Source organism: Cottoperca gobio, unplaced genomic scaffold (assembly GCF_900634415.1).
Source record: "Cottoperca gobio unplaced genomic scaffold, fCotGob3.1 fCotGob3_237arrow_ctg1, whole genome shotgun sequence".
Taxonomy (NCBI): Eukaryota; Metazoa; Chordata; class Actinopteri; order Perciformes; family Bovichtidae; genus Cottoperca; species Cottoperca gobio.
The window spans coordinates 218424-235157 of NW_021166863.1; the positions used below are offsets into that span (position 1 = coordinate 218424).

Here is a 16734-nt window from a genome sequence, read left to right on the forward strand (position 1 = left end):
TTGTAATATACTGTATATATAATGTCCGAGGAAACAGTACGGAAGCCCTGAGAGGCAAGTGAGGAAATAAATCTATTTAACACTTTATAAAACAGGTGGAAGTTTCTAAGTTGCTATTTTATTTATTTTTCATTTGTGAAATCAGGTTCTTATCTTAATCTCATTGTATGATGCACACACCTGAAGGTCCTGTTGCTCCTTAGTGAGCATCTTTTGCAAGAGGTCGGCCTTCTGGCTGTGCGTGGTTTTGTTCTCACCCTAAAAGAGGAAATAACGGCGACACATAATTACATCATTATTCTCCTGCAACACACGAATGAGGGAAAACAGAGAAGTGATTCGAATCAGACTGAAAGGGAAATGCATCATAAATAAATACAGCATATGATTTAGTCCTTTCATGTCGTCAAATTCAAATATAAGAACTAAGAAGAAAGAAATAAGAGATCAGATTAGTAGATCATTTCAGCAAGAAACCAAAGTCTCTCGTTTGACACGTTCAGCGTTACAAAAAGGGACAAATTGTTGACTGTGTGCAGCAGAAATGGAGAAACGATGGGCTAATTAAACATAATGACATAATGAGCGGGTTGTATGAGCCACATAAGCTGCTGATATCAGGAACATTATAAAAATAACATCGTTTTACAGCATTGAAGATAAGAAAAGGAAATAAGAGTGAAATTAATTCAGGATTCTTACATTTCTGCACAACCACTATTATTTCTACTATAATATATATTATTAATATTATTACACTGCTGTATATGTTGTAACATATGTTGTTGTTATAATAGTACAATGTGCATTGTTACTTTGACTTCTCTATGTTTATATAAATATTTTATTTTATTCTAAAATGGAGCAACTGTGACGAAATCTAATTTATTGGTATTTAATTTACCAATATTTTATTAATTTTATTTCATTTATTGGTTTCCTTGACTCCAGATTCTGCTGCTTGCAGACATTTCGTCTTATAATATAATATTTTCCTTTGTATTCATGCTTCTGTCTTACTCGTCTTATTTGGTGGTTATGGGGGTTTTCGGGGGTTTTCGGGGGTTTTGAGTGGAGTATATTTCTGCACCCCGCCTCGCCCTCTGGGTCGTGCTTTTCTTAAAGGTGTATCACACACGGCACATTCATCCTTCTTCCTTACCCCTTCAGGCATGGAGGAGGGGATGTGCTCCCCCCCTGGCAGTGCAGGTGAGCGGGGCGCTGAGGGAGCAGAGGGCGGGCTGACCTCCGCCCCTTCCTCCTTCTCGTCCTCCCCCAGGGAAAGGTTCGGGAGCCCGGGAGGCCTCCCCAGCACCGTCAGGGCTACATAGGAACCCGCTGCCACAGAGGAGTCAGGGGAGAGGAATAAGAAAAACGCTGAAACGGGCATGAAAAGAATCCAAGCCACCGTGAAGATGTGACCAGAAACTTCTCCGCACTTAAAAGGAACGAAAAGAACTAAATAACGCTGACAGAGTGCGTCGTGAAGTAAGTGTTGTCCCAGCCAGCTGTGCACACAAGGGGGGGAAAACCCCGAAACTCTCCTGAAATCAAACCTCACATGTTTATTTCCACAAGACATGAAGGTCTTAATAAAGACTCCGAGGGTTCGGGGGGGTACGTTTGTCTCAGCACATCACAGTCTGCTAAAAAGATCAATTCTACGGCTCCAGTAACTAAATAAATATCTGTCAGCGGGAAAACCAAAGCTGCGGAGTTTAAAGCAGAAATGTCACACATGCCATGTTTCAACATTTACACTTTCAGTTTACGAAAGAAGGAAAGTTACTCTTTAAAAAGCTTCTGCCTGGATGCAACCATAGATTCTGGATTTCCAATAAGATTTAAAAACATTTTACACAATATATATACACATATAAATATATATCTCATGTTTTTAATAATAATCCAGAACCATTTATTTCACCTTTGTATGCGTTCAGCCGAAACTATAAAAGATTATTTAATATAATGTGTAAAACTAATCATAATATAAACATTTAGTGACAATTATAAATATATTTATGCATTTCATGTAAACTTATTGATTATATATTGTTGATTTTATAAACATAAATACAATATAGCAAACTTTACCACAAAATATATATATATATATATATATATATATATATATATATATATATATATATATATACACACACATTTTATTAATTAAAACTTTATTTTAATAAAAAAAACAATAATTTCTTTAATTAAAAATATATATATTTTATTAAAACTTTATTTTAATCCACATTTTATTTTTAAATTATTTGTATTCTTATTTATTAATTTTTATACATATTCTTGTTTTTCAGTACTATTATGTTGATTACATATCTGCTATGTTTGTGTATTTGAATGTTTGTTCAATAAAGTTTTTATTTTTTAAATGCAATCTTTGCCCCGAACACAACGCAGTGATTATTACTGCTGACATGGTGACATTATATTCTTAATTTAATATATATATATAAAATCACATGTAATGCAGAAAACTGAAGATGCAAACTTACATTTTATCAGCTTCACAACCTCTATGTGGTTCGAATGTGTGACTAAGGTCCCGTTAACCTGTCGAAACACACCGGGAGAGATTAGATTTTATATTTGTGTTAATATCAACAGCAACATGAAATTAAAAATAAATAATAAATAAAGCAGCTGGCAACTGTATGTTCCAGCAAAGACTTTTATTGTGTTATTATTGGTAATAAATAAAATGTGTATCGGGAACATAAATATAATGAATAGTGCATTTTGTTTTTGGGTGCGCTGTTATTTACAGTGTTGTATTATCAGTGTGTACTGTAGTACAGGAAACTAAACACACACAACATCAAACTCATCTCGAAGCAGCTGAATAATCAAACACTCAAACGTTCCAACTGAATTTACTTTAGTTAAAATAAATGTCCCCGTTCTGGTCTCTGTTACATCATTTATTATTGTTTCATCACGTTTTATTATTTGAAGCATGACTCACATTAAATACAGTTTTCTCTTCACGTGCTGCACTTTAATAAAAGCTGCTGTTACTTCCTGCATGTGCTTCACAATGAATTAGATCTAATTAATCGATTAGTTGTCGCCGACTGTTTGGATAATAGAAGTCAAAATAAATAAAAATAATCGACGGATTAAATCAACAATGAAAACAATCGTTAGTCTCACCTTAATGATCCGATCTCCTGTCTGAACACCAGCTCGCATTGCAGCTCCATCTTTAATACAGAAGACAGAACAGAGTCAGTGTGTGTGTGTGTGTGTGTGTGTGTGTGTGTGTGTGTGTGTGTGTGTGTGTGTGTGTGACCATCTCTGCATCACTTCTTCAAAGAGTTGCTTGAAAGTTAAGTTTAGAATTAAGGTAGTTAACACGTGCATTATGTCGATGAGCGTCCTCACAAGTGTGGAAACACAAACATGCGAGTGTTTGTGTGTGTGAGTGAGTGAGTGTGTGTGTGTCTTACCTTCTTTTACCAGCTGCACAAACACAGGGTTGTCTCCACTTACAGTCAGCCCGAAGCCGTTCTCATCTCTCTGGATTATCACACACCGCTGGACGAGACCTGTCATTTGCACAGAAACAAACACGTCGGCATCACATCACATGCTCCCCGAAGGTGCAGCGAGACGAGAGAGAAGTGTGGACGCGACGCAGAGGATCCCACTTCATGGCAAGATGTTTATGGACTTGTGCAATCTTCGTCTTGTGGGAAAATTTCTCCACACAGGAAGTGACAAATCAAGAGACTGGAGCAGAAAAAGGGTTTTAAATAGAAGCTGCTCTCTTTCCAACACAAACTTTACTCACAAGAGATGTTGTCCTCTCCCTTAGCCTTTGTATAATAATAATAATAATAATAATAATAATAATAATAATAATAATAATAATAATAATAATAATTATTATTATTATTATTATTATTATTATAATAATAATAATAATACTTTATTTAAGATAAAAACCATTCCTATAAGTTTTAGCAAAAAATTATTAATTTAAAAAACATTTAAAACACTTAAATGAGAAAATACATTAAAATGATGCAAACAGTGCAGAGTAGAATAAATAAATTAGGATAACAGGATGTGCTCATAATAAACTATGGAATAGATGGTTTAAAAGTGTCCTGTTCGTGCAAACAAAGTTATATTTACGTATTTAAATCATTTTCTTCTTAAATGCATTGTAAATGTCCTTGAGACCTAACAAACAGCGAGTGCATTGCCTTCATTATAAAACACTTTTAAAGCGGATTTATTTCATTGTTTTAAATGCAATGTTTACATCCATGTTTGCCAGCTCTTCTCCTTCGCTGCCTGTCGGAGCATTAATACCCAGTGTTTGCAGAAGAGCGTGAAACAATACGCAGGGCTGAGTAATGCATCATTAAAAACCTTCTTTAACCTACTCATATCTATTTCTTATGATTAATACTTTATTGTTTACAGCTTGCACACACTACACCATTTCTTCTCATGTTAACCGGCATCACAACAAAGTGTACCGCTCAGGTTAACTGATGGATATATAATAAACCTTTATGCACCTTTAGAGCGTATACGCAGGTTTTATAAACACTAGAAAACCTGTGAAGAACAGGCAGTAGACTCCCCAATACCAGCAGTAGTGTCAGCGGAGGAGAGCATATTAACTCCATGTTTTGTACGCGAATAAATTGTTAGAATTGTCCGAATCCCTGTTGATCTGATTTATTATACGTCTACTTCCACACACATGCACGGCTGACGGTTCCCATTTGTATCGGCCCGAGTGTAAAATCATTTATATTCCTAAACTCAGTGGTGGTACTGTAAATGATCAGTATCTGTACTTTTACTTCAGTAAATCCTTTTTATTTTTCTACTTCTACTCCACATTTATATATTTATTATTTATTTATCCGACGGCTATTTTACAAATTATTTTGCATACAAAATATGAAAAACTTTTACATTTTAAAACTGACTAACAGAATTTAAAAATAATAAAAAGGCTTAAACTATTTGTCAAGTAATCAATTATAAAAAATAAATAAAAATATGGCTGAGAATTGATTTTAAAAAGGTGTCACCGGACAATTGTGACTTTTATTTTACGTTTTATAAATCAAACAATAAACTGATTAATCAAGAGAATAACTAGCAGATGAATCCAGAGTGAAATGAGCTCCCGCTCTAAGGAGGAATAATATGTAATGGTACTATATGCACAGCCACTCATCACGACACTTCCTCCAACACTGCTGCTACTTCTCGCTCCTGAAATAAGACAATCTGCCAGATCAAGAAACGTGCATCAGGGATGTTCTTCCTGAAGCCGCTGAGGAAGTTTAGTGACCCGCAATCTGCCTCGGCCCGCTTTTCCTCTTCCGTCTCCCCTTCAAAGACTTATCTGAGAGTCGAGTGGATAATTGTTCGTGTTCTGGCCTCCAGGGTGAGAGAAGGGCGGGAACGCTTAACGTCGGCTCGTTTCTGCCTTCAACATCTCAGGACAGACTCTTCATGTTTTACATTTAAACGGTGAAAAGAGGACTAAAAATATGATATTTATACCAAAGTTTACTTGCTGTACTCAAAGTTGTTCATTTAATTCCGGCTGCAACTTGTAATTATTTTTATTATTCATTAATCTGCCAAATAAATTCTCGATTTAATCTCAATGTCTTAAAACTTTCTTTCAAATAACACAAAACAGTCATTTTGGATGTCAAAGTTGTAATTAGATAGTGAATAAAACATTTAAGTTAAACCTTCACGCAAAATCAAGCAATTAAAGAAACAAACCGAAACTAAACTAAATGTAAAAAGTCAGGAATACATCCGTGTGTGTCTTCACCTGTCGGGTCAAACTCCTGTTTGAGGGAGACGGAGGATTTATCATTCTTGGGTTTCTTGTCTGCGGGCTCCTTGTTGAGAATGCTCGGCGTCCTGCAGAGAAGCATGAAGTGAGAACACACCAAGTAAATAAACAGTTTGATCCATACAACACCTGAGACGTGGAAAGGGAAAACTAAATTGATGAAAAGGAGTTACAGGTAATACAGTCAGTGCAACACATGGTGGGTCACGTTTCATGAAGTAAACAATAACCTTGAAAACATGCATTCAGATCTTTTCTCATTCAGACAGACGTCACTCTGGGATACACAACCGGCATCAATCAGCCCAACAACCGTAGATTAAAGATATATTCACACAGGTGCGTGTGTGTGTGTGTGTGTGTGTGTGTGTGTGTGTGTGTGTGTGTGTGTGTGTGTGTGTGTGTGTGTGTGTGTGTGTGTGTGTGTGTGTGTGTGTGTGTGTGTGTGTGTGTGTGGCTTGCACACGGGCACGCCATCATGGAAGAGCTTGTTGTGGGAAAAAAAGAAAGAATGCAAAATCAGCTATTTGGGAAATGATTTTGGTTTTAAGCCAGACTCTAATCTGAAGGACCTAAATGAAGCGTTTTGCCGTGTTTGCAAACTTGTAGTGCTGGAAAAAGGCTCTAAAAATTTGCACGAGCATTTGCAAATACACCAAATCCTGCTGAGCAGCGGACCCTCAAACTGCCCTGCTTCAGCAGAAATCTGCAAAACAAACAACCAGCGATGGACGCAGCCAATCGGTAACAACCAACATATTCGTCCAATCGTCCGACGCTGCAGTGTATTATTAGAAATCACGCCTTCCCATAGACAACAGTGCACCCTGAGCCAGTTTCTACCTGGTTAGGGGGTTAGAGAGAAGATTTCTTGCCCCTGTCGTGCTGCTGTCTCACCTGCTCTTCATAAAAAGTGTCTTCAGATAACTTCTGCCGTTATATGAATTATAATGAACTTTAAGTATTTCAATTACAAGTAAATCTTCCATCTAAATTTAGTTCTATAAATTCATATTTAATACTAATGCAACATGTGCATGTTGTTGAATCAGTGTGAATAAACTAAATCACTTTAATACGTTTTGTTTACCTTCAGTTTATACGAAGGAGATTTAAGTTATGACGGCCAAGAATACGTTTTTCTGCAATCATGTCCACGCTATCAAAGTGGAAACATAACGTCTATTAAATGAGAGGAAGAAGTATTCTTTCTTTGCGTTCGGTTATTATGCACGTCCCTCGTGGGAGCACTATATATTAATAGCAGAGGTTTCCCTGTTCTTGTCCCCCGACAGCTCCTCCTACTCGTTCCGCAAGAGGGGGTTTGTTTGTGCTGCTGTTCCTCCCTTGGACAATGGGGGCCCTGGGTTTTTAACAATGGCTCCCACGTCAGAGCCAACTTACTATACTGTGGCTTTGTGGGACAGATTCCCGGAAACGGAGACTCGGGGTCTTGGCTCGACTCCAGTTTCCTGAATGTGGAAGAAGGCTGGGAAAGAAAAGGAGGAGGGAGACGGGAAGGAGGTGGCGCACAAGTGTCTTTGAGGGAAGACAGAAGACTCCAAAGTAAAGTCTCCCAGAGTGTGAGAACAATCCTGTCCAAACTAACCTCGCGGTGCAGAGGAAAGGCGAGATAATCTCAATCCTGGGACGTATTGAAAACACCAATGTGTAACATGAACCAGACTAAATAGTAGAAACGGACTCCAGACTAAAAAGGGGGAAATTAAGTTGAAAAGGTGGGAACCGTGTCGTGTTCTCTGAGATTGGAGGGCCCACTTAGGGAGCCTCCTTGCTGTGGTTGGAGGAGATGAACAGCTGATAAGACAAGGCGAGACAAGGACAGATTGCATCCTGCTCAGTGGGTGGCAGCTAAGTACACAGCGGTGGATAAGAGTGAGGAATTCAGCTTCAGATATTTAAAGACGCATAAAGCGGTCTGTATGGAGACACCTGAAAACATAGCCAAAGGTTCTTCTCCACAAGAACTGACAGCAGTGGGATTTGGAAGTGACCCCAAAATTAAAAGGTGTTTATTATTGACTGTTTGCTAAACCTCTTCCCTGGGCGCCACTTTAGAGTGACAGCCTGAAACATTTGTGACATCCAAGTCCCGAATCCCGACCTGTATGTCCCCAGAAGTTAGACCAAACCCGAGTTTGATTAGTTGTAGCTTGAAACAATATTAAATACTGATCATTGTAAAACGACGGGCACTGTAGCCAACATGATGCATGGCTGTTGTAGTTGCCTACACTAGGGCTATGCATGGCGGCGATGCATGGCGGCGATGCATGGCGGCGATGCATGCATGGCGGCGATGCATGGCGGCGATGCATGGCGGCGATGCATGGCGGCGATGCATGGCTTTGACATTGAATTAAAACATTTACAAAGATAAATTAAACCCTCGCTGACATGGAGCCGGTGTCACAGGATCGTGAATATCCAGCCAAAAAGCAAAACACATTACTGCAGATACAGGCAGGAGTGGGGAGGGACATACTCGAGGTGCCTTACGAGATACAAACAAAGTAAAGATTTGGACAGTCTGCACGGTTCTTCCTCGGCCCGTGCTTCACCCTTCCACCAAGTTTCATGAAAATCGTGCCGGTAGTTTTTCCCGTAATCCTGCTGACAATCAAACCTTGTTGACTATTAGAGTCATTAAAATCTGATGTACTTTTCTGTTCACGTCCATGTGAACGTTTACTGGCACCACGATAGAAGGGAATCATTAATTCACTTATTGTATTAGCGTTAGCCGGCTGGGACGCATGTCTGCTGGCTAATTTGTTTACTTTCTCACTGCAGTTAGTTACCAAAAAACATGCAGCAATCTACAAGTAACTCAAGTGCCAAGAATACCAGACAATTCCTGCGGGATGATAACAGCAAAGCACTCGGCTGCAGATGGCGACTAAAGCTCCGTGTACACAGTAGACCTCAATGTTTATCATGAACGCAGCGAGTTACAGTGAAATACATCATTTCACTATCTTTATGTAATGAATGCAACAATATTAAACTGTGAGAAATGATAACGTACATATTGTGTAACCAATTAAATAAATTGTACAAATAAGCGTATGAGAACCAAGTTAAATGAATTAAATATGAGCTTGTATAAATCAAATAACTGGAGAAGTCTTAATTAAAATCTTTAATTTCTGTTTACACCACATATAAATGTGGTGTTCATGGGAATTTTCCCAGTTGAGAACTAATGTGTCCGATTATTCGAACACCACATGAATGCAGCACAAATGCCTCATCTCACAATTTTAACTAAATTAAATAATAATTTGTGTAGCTGCCCCGTGATTAAGATCCGCTTTAAACCTCTATGGGTCCTTCCCCATGCTGCATCTTCCACCTAGTTTCAAGAAAATAAAGTAGTTTTTTTTATTAATCCTGCTGACAAAAAACAAACAGACAGACGATCTCAAACCAAGCCGAAAACACGACCTCCCTGCCGGAGGTAATGAGGACATGAAATAAAGTAACACTACAATTATTGTATTGTATTGGACTGTATTTGCTGTGTGGTTGGTAGCCATCCTGCACTGATGCGTCGCCAGCGGCAGTGTCAGTCAGGGAGGGCCGGTGGTCTGCTGGGCCTGACGGACATTGTTTAACAGTGATGTCACCACTTCCCGTCAGAGCCCCGGGAAGGGTGGAGGGGGTGGAGGTCGGCGGGCGTGGAAACACACAGATCAGCAGAACTGTGTGACAAAGAGCAAAAGAGCTGGTCCACGGACCGCTGGCATTCAGGTGATCACACACCCTCGATGTAGAAATCACTCTTACACTTGGCCGTCATAAAACAAACAAATAGACATTGATGGAAGAAGTTTAAAGATCTTTTACTGCAGTGAAAGTATTTAAGTCCTGCATTCAAAACCTTACTTAAGTCAAAGTGTGTAATTAGTATCAGCAACATGCAGTTAAAGTACATAAAGTAAAAGTACTGACTGTGCAGTAAATGTTTTATATTATATCTGATGTTCCTGTTAATGTGTTAATTAATGTGTGTGTTACATGTTCCTGTTACATTAATGTGTGTGTTACATGTTCCTGTTACATTAATGTGTGTGTTACATGTTCCTGTTGCATTAATGTGTGTGTTACATGTTCCTGTTACATTAATGTGTGTGTTACATGTTCCTGTTACATTAATGTGTGTGTTACATGTTCCTGTTACATTAATGTGTGTGTTACATGTTCCTGTTACATTAATGTGTGTGTTACATGTTCCTGCTGCATTAATGTGTGTGTGTTACATGTTCCTGTTACATTAATGTGTGTGTTACATGTTCCTGTTACATTAATGTGTGTGTTACATGTTCCTGTTGCATTAATGTGTGTGTTACATTAATGTGTGTGTTACATTAATGTGTGTGTTACATGTTACATTAATGTGCGTGTGTTACATTAATGTGTGTGTTACATGTTACATTAATGTGTGTGTTACATTGTGTGTGTTATATGTTCCTGTTACATTAATGTGTGTGTTACATGTTCCTGTTACATTAATGTGTGTGTTACATGTTCCTGTTGCATTAATGTGTGTGTTACATGTTCCTGTTACATTAATGTGTGTGTTACATGTTCCTGTTACATTAATGTGTGTGTTACATGTTCCTGTTACATTAATGTGTGTGTTACATGTTCCTGTTGCATTAATGTGTGTGTTACATGTTCCTGTTACATTAATGTGTGTGTTACATGTTCCTGTTACATTAATGTGTGTGTTACATGTTCCTGTTACATTAATGTGTGTGTTACATGTTCCTGTTGCATTAAGGTGTGTGTTATATTAATGTGTGTGTTACATTAATGTGTGTGTTACATGTTACATGTGTGTGTTACATTAATGTGTGTGTTACATGTTACATGTGTGTGTTACATGTTCCTGTTACATTAATGTGTGTGTTACATGTTCCTGTTACATTAGTGTGTGTGTTACATGTTCCTGTTGCATTAATGTGTGTGTTACATTAATGTGTGTGTTACATTACTGTGTGTGTTACATTACTGTGTGTGTTACATGTTACATGTGTGTGTTACATTAATGTGTGTGTTACATTAATGTGTGTGTTACATGTTACATGTGTGTGTTATATGTTCCTGCTACAGATGTTTCCCTCCTTTACATCCTGTTGGTAGTGTAATCTACACGATGCATCAGATTCTATAAGATCATATTTTTGTATCTTTGTCTCTAAAAAGTCAACTTTTCATGAGTTCCTCAGAAAAACAGTTTTCAGATTTGTGACATCATCTTCCAGCCGATCAAGAGGCTTTTTGAAGACTTTATTTATGTGAAGGAGGAGAATCTTCTCAACACATAAAAGGAACACTTCGGAGAAACATGGTTTTCATTGGACAGGAGAGAATGAAAACTGTAATCTGAAAACTAACTAAAGCTGTGAGATAAATGTAGTGGAGTAAAAAGTATAAATATTTACCTCAGACGTAGTGGAGTAGAAGTACAACGATGTATAAAATGGGAAAACCCAAATAAAGTACAAGTAATTGTAATTTGTACTTGAGTAAATGTACTTAGTTACATTCCAACACTGCAAATAAATAAACAAATGTCTGGCAGGTTAAGTAATATTTGACCTAAAGAGATAAAGCAAAAGGCCGGATGTTGGAACAACTCTAAACGTGTCTTTCAAACGAATCACACATTTGTCATCTGACCACATCTATAAGAGAAAGTGTCAACACTGGTTCTGAATGGACCACATGTACATGCATTTGTGTCGGCATGTGTTGAGCTCCTGATTTACTACGACAGCTCATTACAGTCAGCTCCCGGGCCGATCCTGGACCTGACCTCCACACACACACACACACACACGCTGCAAGGGGAGGAGAGCCCAGCGGGTGAAGTTCAGCAGTGGAATTTGTCTAAAGGTCACCAGGTGCTCGTTTCACCAAATTTGCAACAAAAATCCTCTCACATTCACGTTTGACATGCTTGACTAATCAAAACAAACGCCGCACGCACATGCAAGAGATGTGTCGACTTTACTGAAATAATCTGCAAATGAACATTTAGGAAACAGGACGTAGCCACAACATTTGACTCAATCTAACAAAAACTGTCACTTTACATGCATCTGCTGTTTTAGCAGAGAATGTTCCATGCAAAGTGCATAACCTTTGTTAATCCTACGGTATAAAGAATCAACCTCTGTTAACTTGTCTCCTCGTATGGTTGCATTAAGAAGAGCGGCAGAATACCAACATGTGTGCAGGACCCTCTGCAAATCTGTTCCTGTGTCTTTGTAGTTTTCACACAACAAATGTTGCTGCACACTTTCGGAAGTTTCTTAATAAAAGGCTTCACTGTGCTGCTCTCTGTAGTTGTGTGAAGAATGAAAAGAAGATCTTCAGAGAGAAATTGAAACCTGCACACAAACTGAACAATCTGTGTAAAGATTTCTGAAAGTAATGGCTGAGATGTTAGAAAGCATCGATTAAAACATGTGGACGGGGGAAACAGGTGAGAGAGGGTGTAAACAAACACTTTATCTGAAGATGAAAGTGAAAGTGAGCTCAGCTGACAGTCACACTAACACTGTATGAGTGAATATTACTCAGCATGTATACACTTCCTGTTCCCTTGTCTTGAAGTCAAAGGGTTTTTGGTTAGATGCCTGAATAAGGTTTGTAGTTAACAGCAGCTAAAGACATTTTAACATTCTGTTCCTCGACTTCAATACGTCAGTAAACACCCGACTCTTTTATGTGTCTTTCAAACTATTCTAACTCAAATGTCCAACCTGTAGATTCATCAGTGTCACTCTAAGAGGAAATGTTTTTGCAGAAGAGGTAAACATGCAAAATCAAATAACAAGTAGGAACCTGTTGGCTTTCTGTCAAAGGAACCAGTGCGATGCAAACTTCCAGGTCGGCCTACAAGCGCTCGACATCCCTGCAGACCTTGATGATCCCGAGTTTCACAGGTAAACCGTGTGATAACACACACACACTGCAGAGTGTGTGTATAAACTATGATGCATAACAGAGAGTTTGTTTAATCATTTTACTGTTTGCTTTGGTTTAGACAAACTTGTTGGCTATTTTTAGCGATTACTTTGGTGAGTACAATGTGACCAAGTTTCAAGTTTATTTAATTTTTATAGCACTTTAAAAAGCAAATAAGGGTTTTTGTACCAAAGTGCTTCACGACAGACATAGACAAACATACATGTGCATTAGAAATTGTAAAAGTAGAAAGAAGTTTAAACACAGAATCAAATAAACACAGAAGTACAGCTTACACACAGTTACAAGCCAGAGAGTAAAAGTGGTCATAATGTTCCTCTTAAAAGCATCACCAGCCTGACGGCCTCCGGCAGAGCCGAGGATAAAACCCGACTCGTTATAAACTGTAGTTTTCCTTTAAAAGGCCTAAAAACCGACTGCTTCTACTCAACCTGCAGGGAACTGCCTTACATTACTTCTACTAGTCAAAGTAGAGAAGAGCACAGCGAGCCCTGCGCAGTGATCTGCAGGACAGAGGGCAGTTTTAGTCCAATCCCTGGAGGCCACGCCGACGGGAGAACATGGCCCACGCTGCGGGTCGTCACATCCAGATAGTAAAATATCACAAATGTTACTTCGCAGGCTGCTCACACTGAATTCTTCTCCCTGAGAAACCCTTGAACAACAACCAGGAAGTGACCGAACCACTGCTGGAGTTGGCACAAATGTTGCCGGGCAACTGAACCTTTTTTTGGAGGTACTTTTACTTCACTTGAGTATCTCAATTTTATGCCACTTTATACGTCTACTCTTTTACATTTTATCTACTTCGGCAGAATCATATTGTGATTGTTTTAGTTGTACAAAGTCGTGTTTTCCAAATTAATGATTATAAATAAAGAAAATTAGCTAACATTTGACATATGAAGGGTTTGGTCTTGCGAAACAAAATCCACATCTTATGATAATGCCCGTAATAAAAAAAGATTTTACAAATGACAGCCACAGTGATGGTAAATCCACCAAATCTAACCTGAGCTGCACAACACTGCAGATATATCTGTGAAATCCATTTCAGGGTAGATTTTCCCTTTAAGTCCCTTCTTTGGTGTGTGTCATGCTTTCCACTTCCACAGGCTGTTTTAACTGTATATGGTCTTTATGTGGAATTTGTGATGGAAACATTACAGAGAATCAAAACTCCACAAAAAGAGGCCCAGTGCTGTTAAAGAGCAGCGGCTCAGTCCTCGCTGCCGGCTGAAGGTCAAGAAATCAAATGACTTTGTTTGATTTCCTGGGGCAGTCATGTGTGCCTTTGTTTTGGCATTTCCTCAGAGGAAACTCCTGATTACCGAGTGTAAAAATACACAAGTGACTTATGTGGGGTGGAATATGAAAAGCTCAAAGTCAACAATTAACGTTTTAAAAACAATTCACCTCATCTACCAAACCTTACAACAAAGTCCAGAGCTGCACACCATCAGCGTCTCCTTACGTCAGCATGTGTGTGTTCTGTGATTAATAATGGGGAAGTCATATGATCATATAATCAATTTGTCTGGACATACACATGTTGTTATTGAGTATCTGGAATTAACCCGGCACAGAGATAACATCATGTGACTGTGAAACATAGAGATATCTAAAAAGAGTCTGCAGAACCCCCTCTGTGGGACTGTTTGTATAATTAAATACTAAAGGACATCTTTACACGGAGATGTTTCAATCAGTCCAACTTCAGTCAAGCCAGACAACAAGGAAATAGTCTTAGACTTGTGTTGTGCAAATGTCCTGGAGGTTATATGAACATAAAAGTGTGCAAGAACCTTTATAAGGTAGCCTTTTAGAGGCCACAAGTAAAGAATTATTCTTCCAGGAAAATACCCCCTGCTGGATGGGAAGAGGGGCTTGTCATCAAGGGGGGAAAGGGGAAAACTAACAGTTCAGTTTTTACAGGGGAAACCCTTTTTACGAGCTCCGTTGAGAAATCCGCAGATTAGAACTTGCACAAGTTTCCCCATATAAAACATTAAAGTTAGAAGATAACCTAAGAGCACATATGTATTATTAATGGCTTGTATCTAATTCGGCGTGTATCAAGTAGATCAAGCACGTTTTTAATTACTACAACTCAACTTTTTAATTATGTTCCCTACCAATCCCAGATGCCATGATCTTCCAGAACAATGCGACGTAAGGGCGCAAGGTCAATTTTAAAAACGTATATTTTGTAGAAACGTAGGGCTTTTTTGTCTAATCATTTGACAGCCGAATTGACTACAATATCTAGATTACATTGTACATTGTCGTATATTATGTTATGATAGTATGCATGTTTTGAAAGGAGTAAGATAACCTTAAATTGAGAGTTTTTTAGACGGAGTTTGGCGTGATGCAGTTAGTCGTGTTTCCATACATTAACAGATTCAGAAAACCATTTCAACTTGATAACTCTTGAGCAAATCTGCTGCGTTCAAATAGCAACGATGGAAATAAAGAATTAGAGTTGAAAAGAAAGAGCATTTCGCCTACCTGTCAGTGAGTGTTGACTGTGTGCCACTCATTGGGGCTTCCCTTACGAGTTTCCGACGACTTCACCCAAATAACATTATCATGACAACGTCTGTCTCTTAGTGATTAAAACGGCTCCTCGGTGTCCGGTCATATCCACAACCGTCGACGAGTCGTTATCTCCGGCACTCCCGTTATTCTAATGCAATGGCAGCGTTGGATGAACAGTCCCAGGGGAGCGCGAGGAATAAAGTCTTATATTTATTCCCAAGAATCCAAAAAGTTGCAAGAAATAAACAAAAATATTCTCTTTTTTTTTTTTTTGCCTTTCGGGTTGTGAGTGTGTTTCATGGGACTGTCTGCACCAGCAGAGACATCTGGAAACCTCCTGCGCAAAACCTCCCCAAACTTTCTCACATTACATCCAAGTGCAAATTGAGCATATGTCTATTTCCCCCTGGGAAATACTTCCATGGTGACTGCAGCCTGATTATCCGGGGAGGGGTTACGTCAAACTTTGGCTGCTAAATCCAAAATGAACGTCCAGAGTCCACCGAGTTTGTGAAGCATCCTCCTCCAGGTCTTTAATCCTCACTAAATGTGTACAACAGTCTGGGTTTTCTTTTTTTGCTCCACAGTGTGATGCAAATGGAAAAAAAAAGGAAGTGCTTTGTCCCCCCCTCCCCACAAGAGTCCCAAAAGAGGAGAAAACCCACCTTCCATCCTGCTGCGTTCAAGAGCTCCTCGTACTTCTCTAAACTATCATATTTATTAGCCATCTTGTGGTTTTACTTTACTTTTATTCAGAATGTAACAGTGGAAAGTACATTTACTCAAGTACACATTTAATGTGCTTGTACTTTACTTGAGTCTTTAATATTCAGAGGGAAATATTGTACTTTTTGTATTAATACAAAATATAAATCAACTAATAAATCATGAAGTAATGTTATAGATTAATCTTTTCAACAGTATAATTGATAATTCATTATAATCTGAAATAGGCCAGAATGCATAATAAGTATTTTTACTTTTGGTATATTTGATGTTTATACTTTTGCACTTTGACATAAATACACTTTTGAATGCAGAACGTTTGTAGTATTTATATCCTGTGGTTTTCCTTCTTTTACTTAGTAAAATTAAACAATCTAAATACTTATTTCAGCACTGTTCACAATAAAAACATAAACAGATAAATAATCAGATTATACATATATATTAAATGCAATGAAATACAGGTTTATGCAGATATTAAAAAAGACCGCTTCCACCTCCCTGCACCTTTTAAATGTCTAACCAGTGATGGAAAGTAACTACAAACATTTAATCAAGCACCATACTTGAGTACA

General features: G+C 38.3%; 1 protein-coding gene across 2 annotated transcripts in view; it reads right to left on the reverse strand.

The window, feature by feature from the left end:
* LOC115004999 (rho guanine nucleotide exchange factor 12-like) overlaps positions 1–16044 on the reverse strand; it is a 35216-nt gene extending 19172 nt beyond the window's left edge. For both annotated transcript variants that reach the window (XM_029426768.1, XM_029426767.1), the window contains exons 1-7: positions 15404–16044; positions 5846–5937; positions 3474–3572; positions 3178–3227; positions 2520–2577; positions 1163–1338; positions 181–258 (exon numbers count right to left, since the gene is read on the reverse strand). In XM_029426768.1, the coding sequence (XP_029282628.1) occupies positions 181–258; positions 1163–1338; positions 2520–2577; positions 3178–3227; positions 3474–3572; positions 5846–5937; positions 15404–15435 (585 nt within the window). In that variant the 5' untranslated portion in view covers positions 15436–16044. The remainder of the gene's footprint in view (positions 1–180; positions 259–1162; positions 1339–2519; positions 2578–3177; positions 3228–3473; positions 3573–5845; positions 5938–15403) is intronic.
* Positions 16045–16734: the final 690 nt, after the last annotated feature.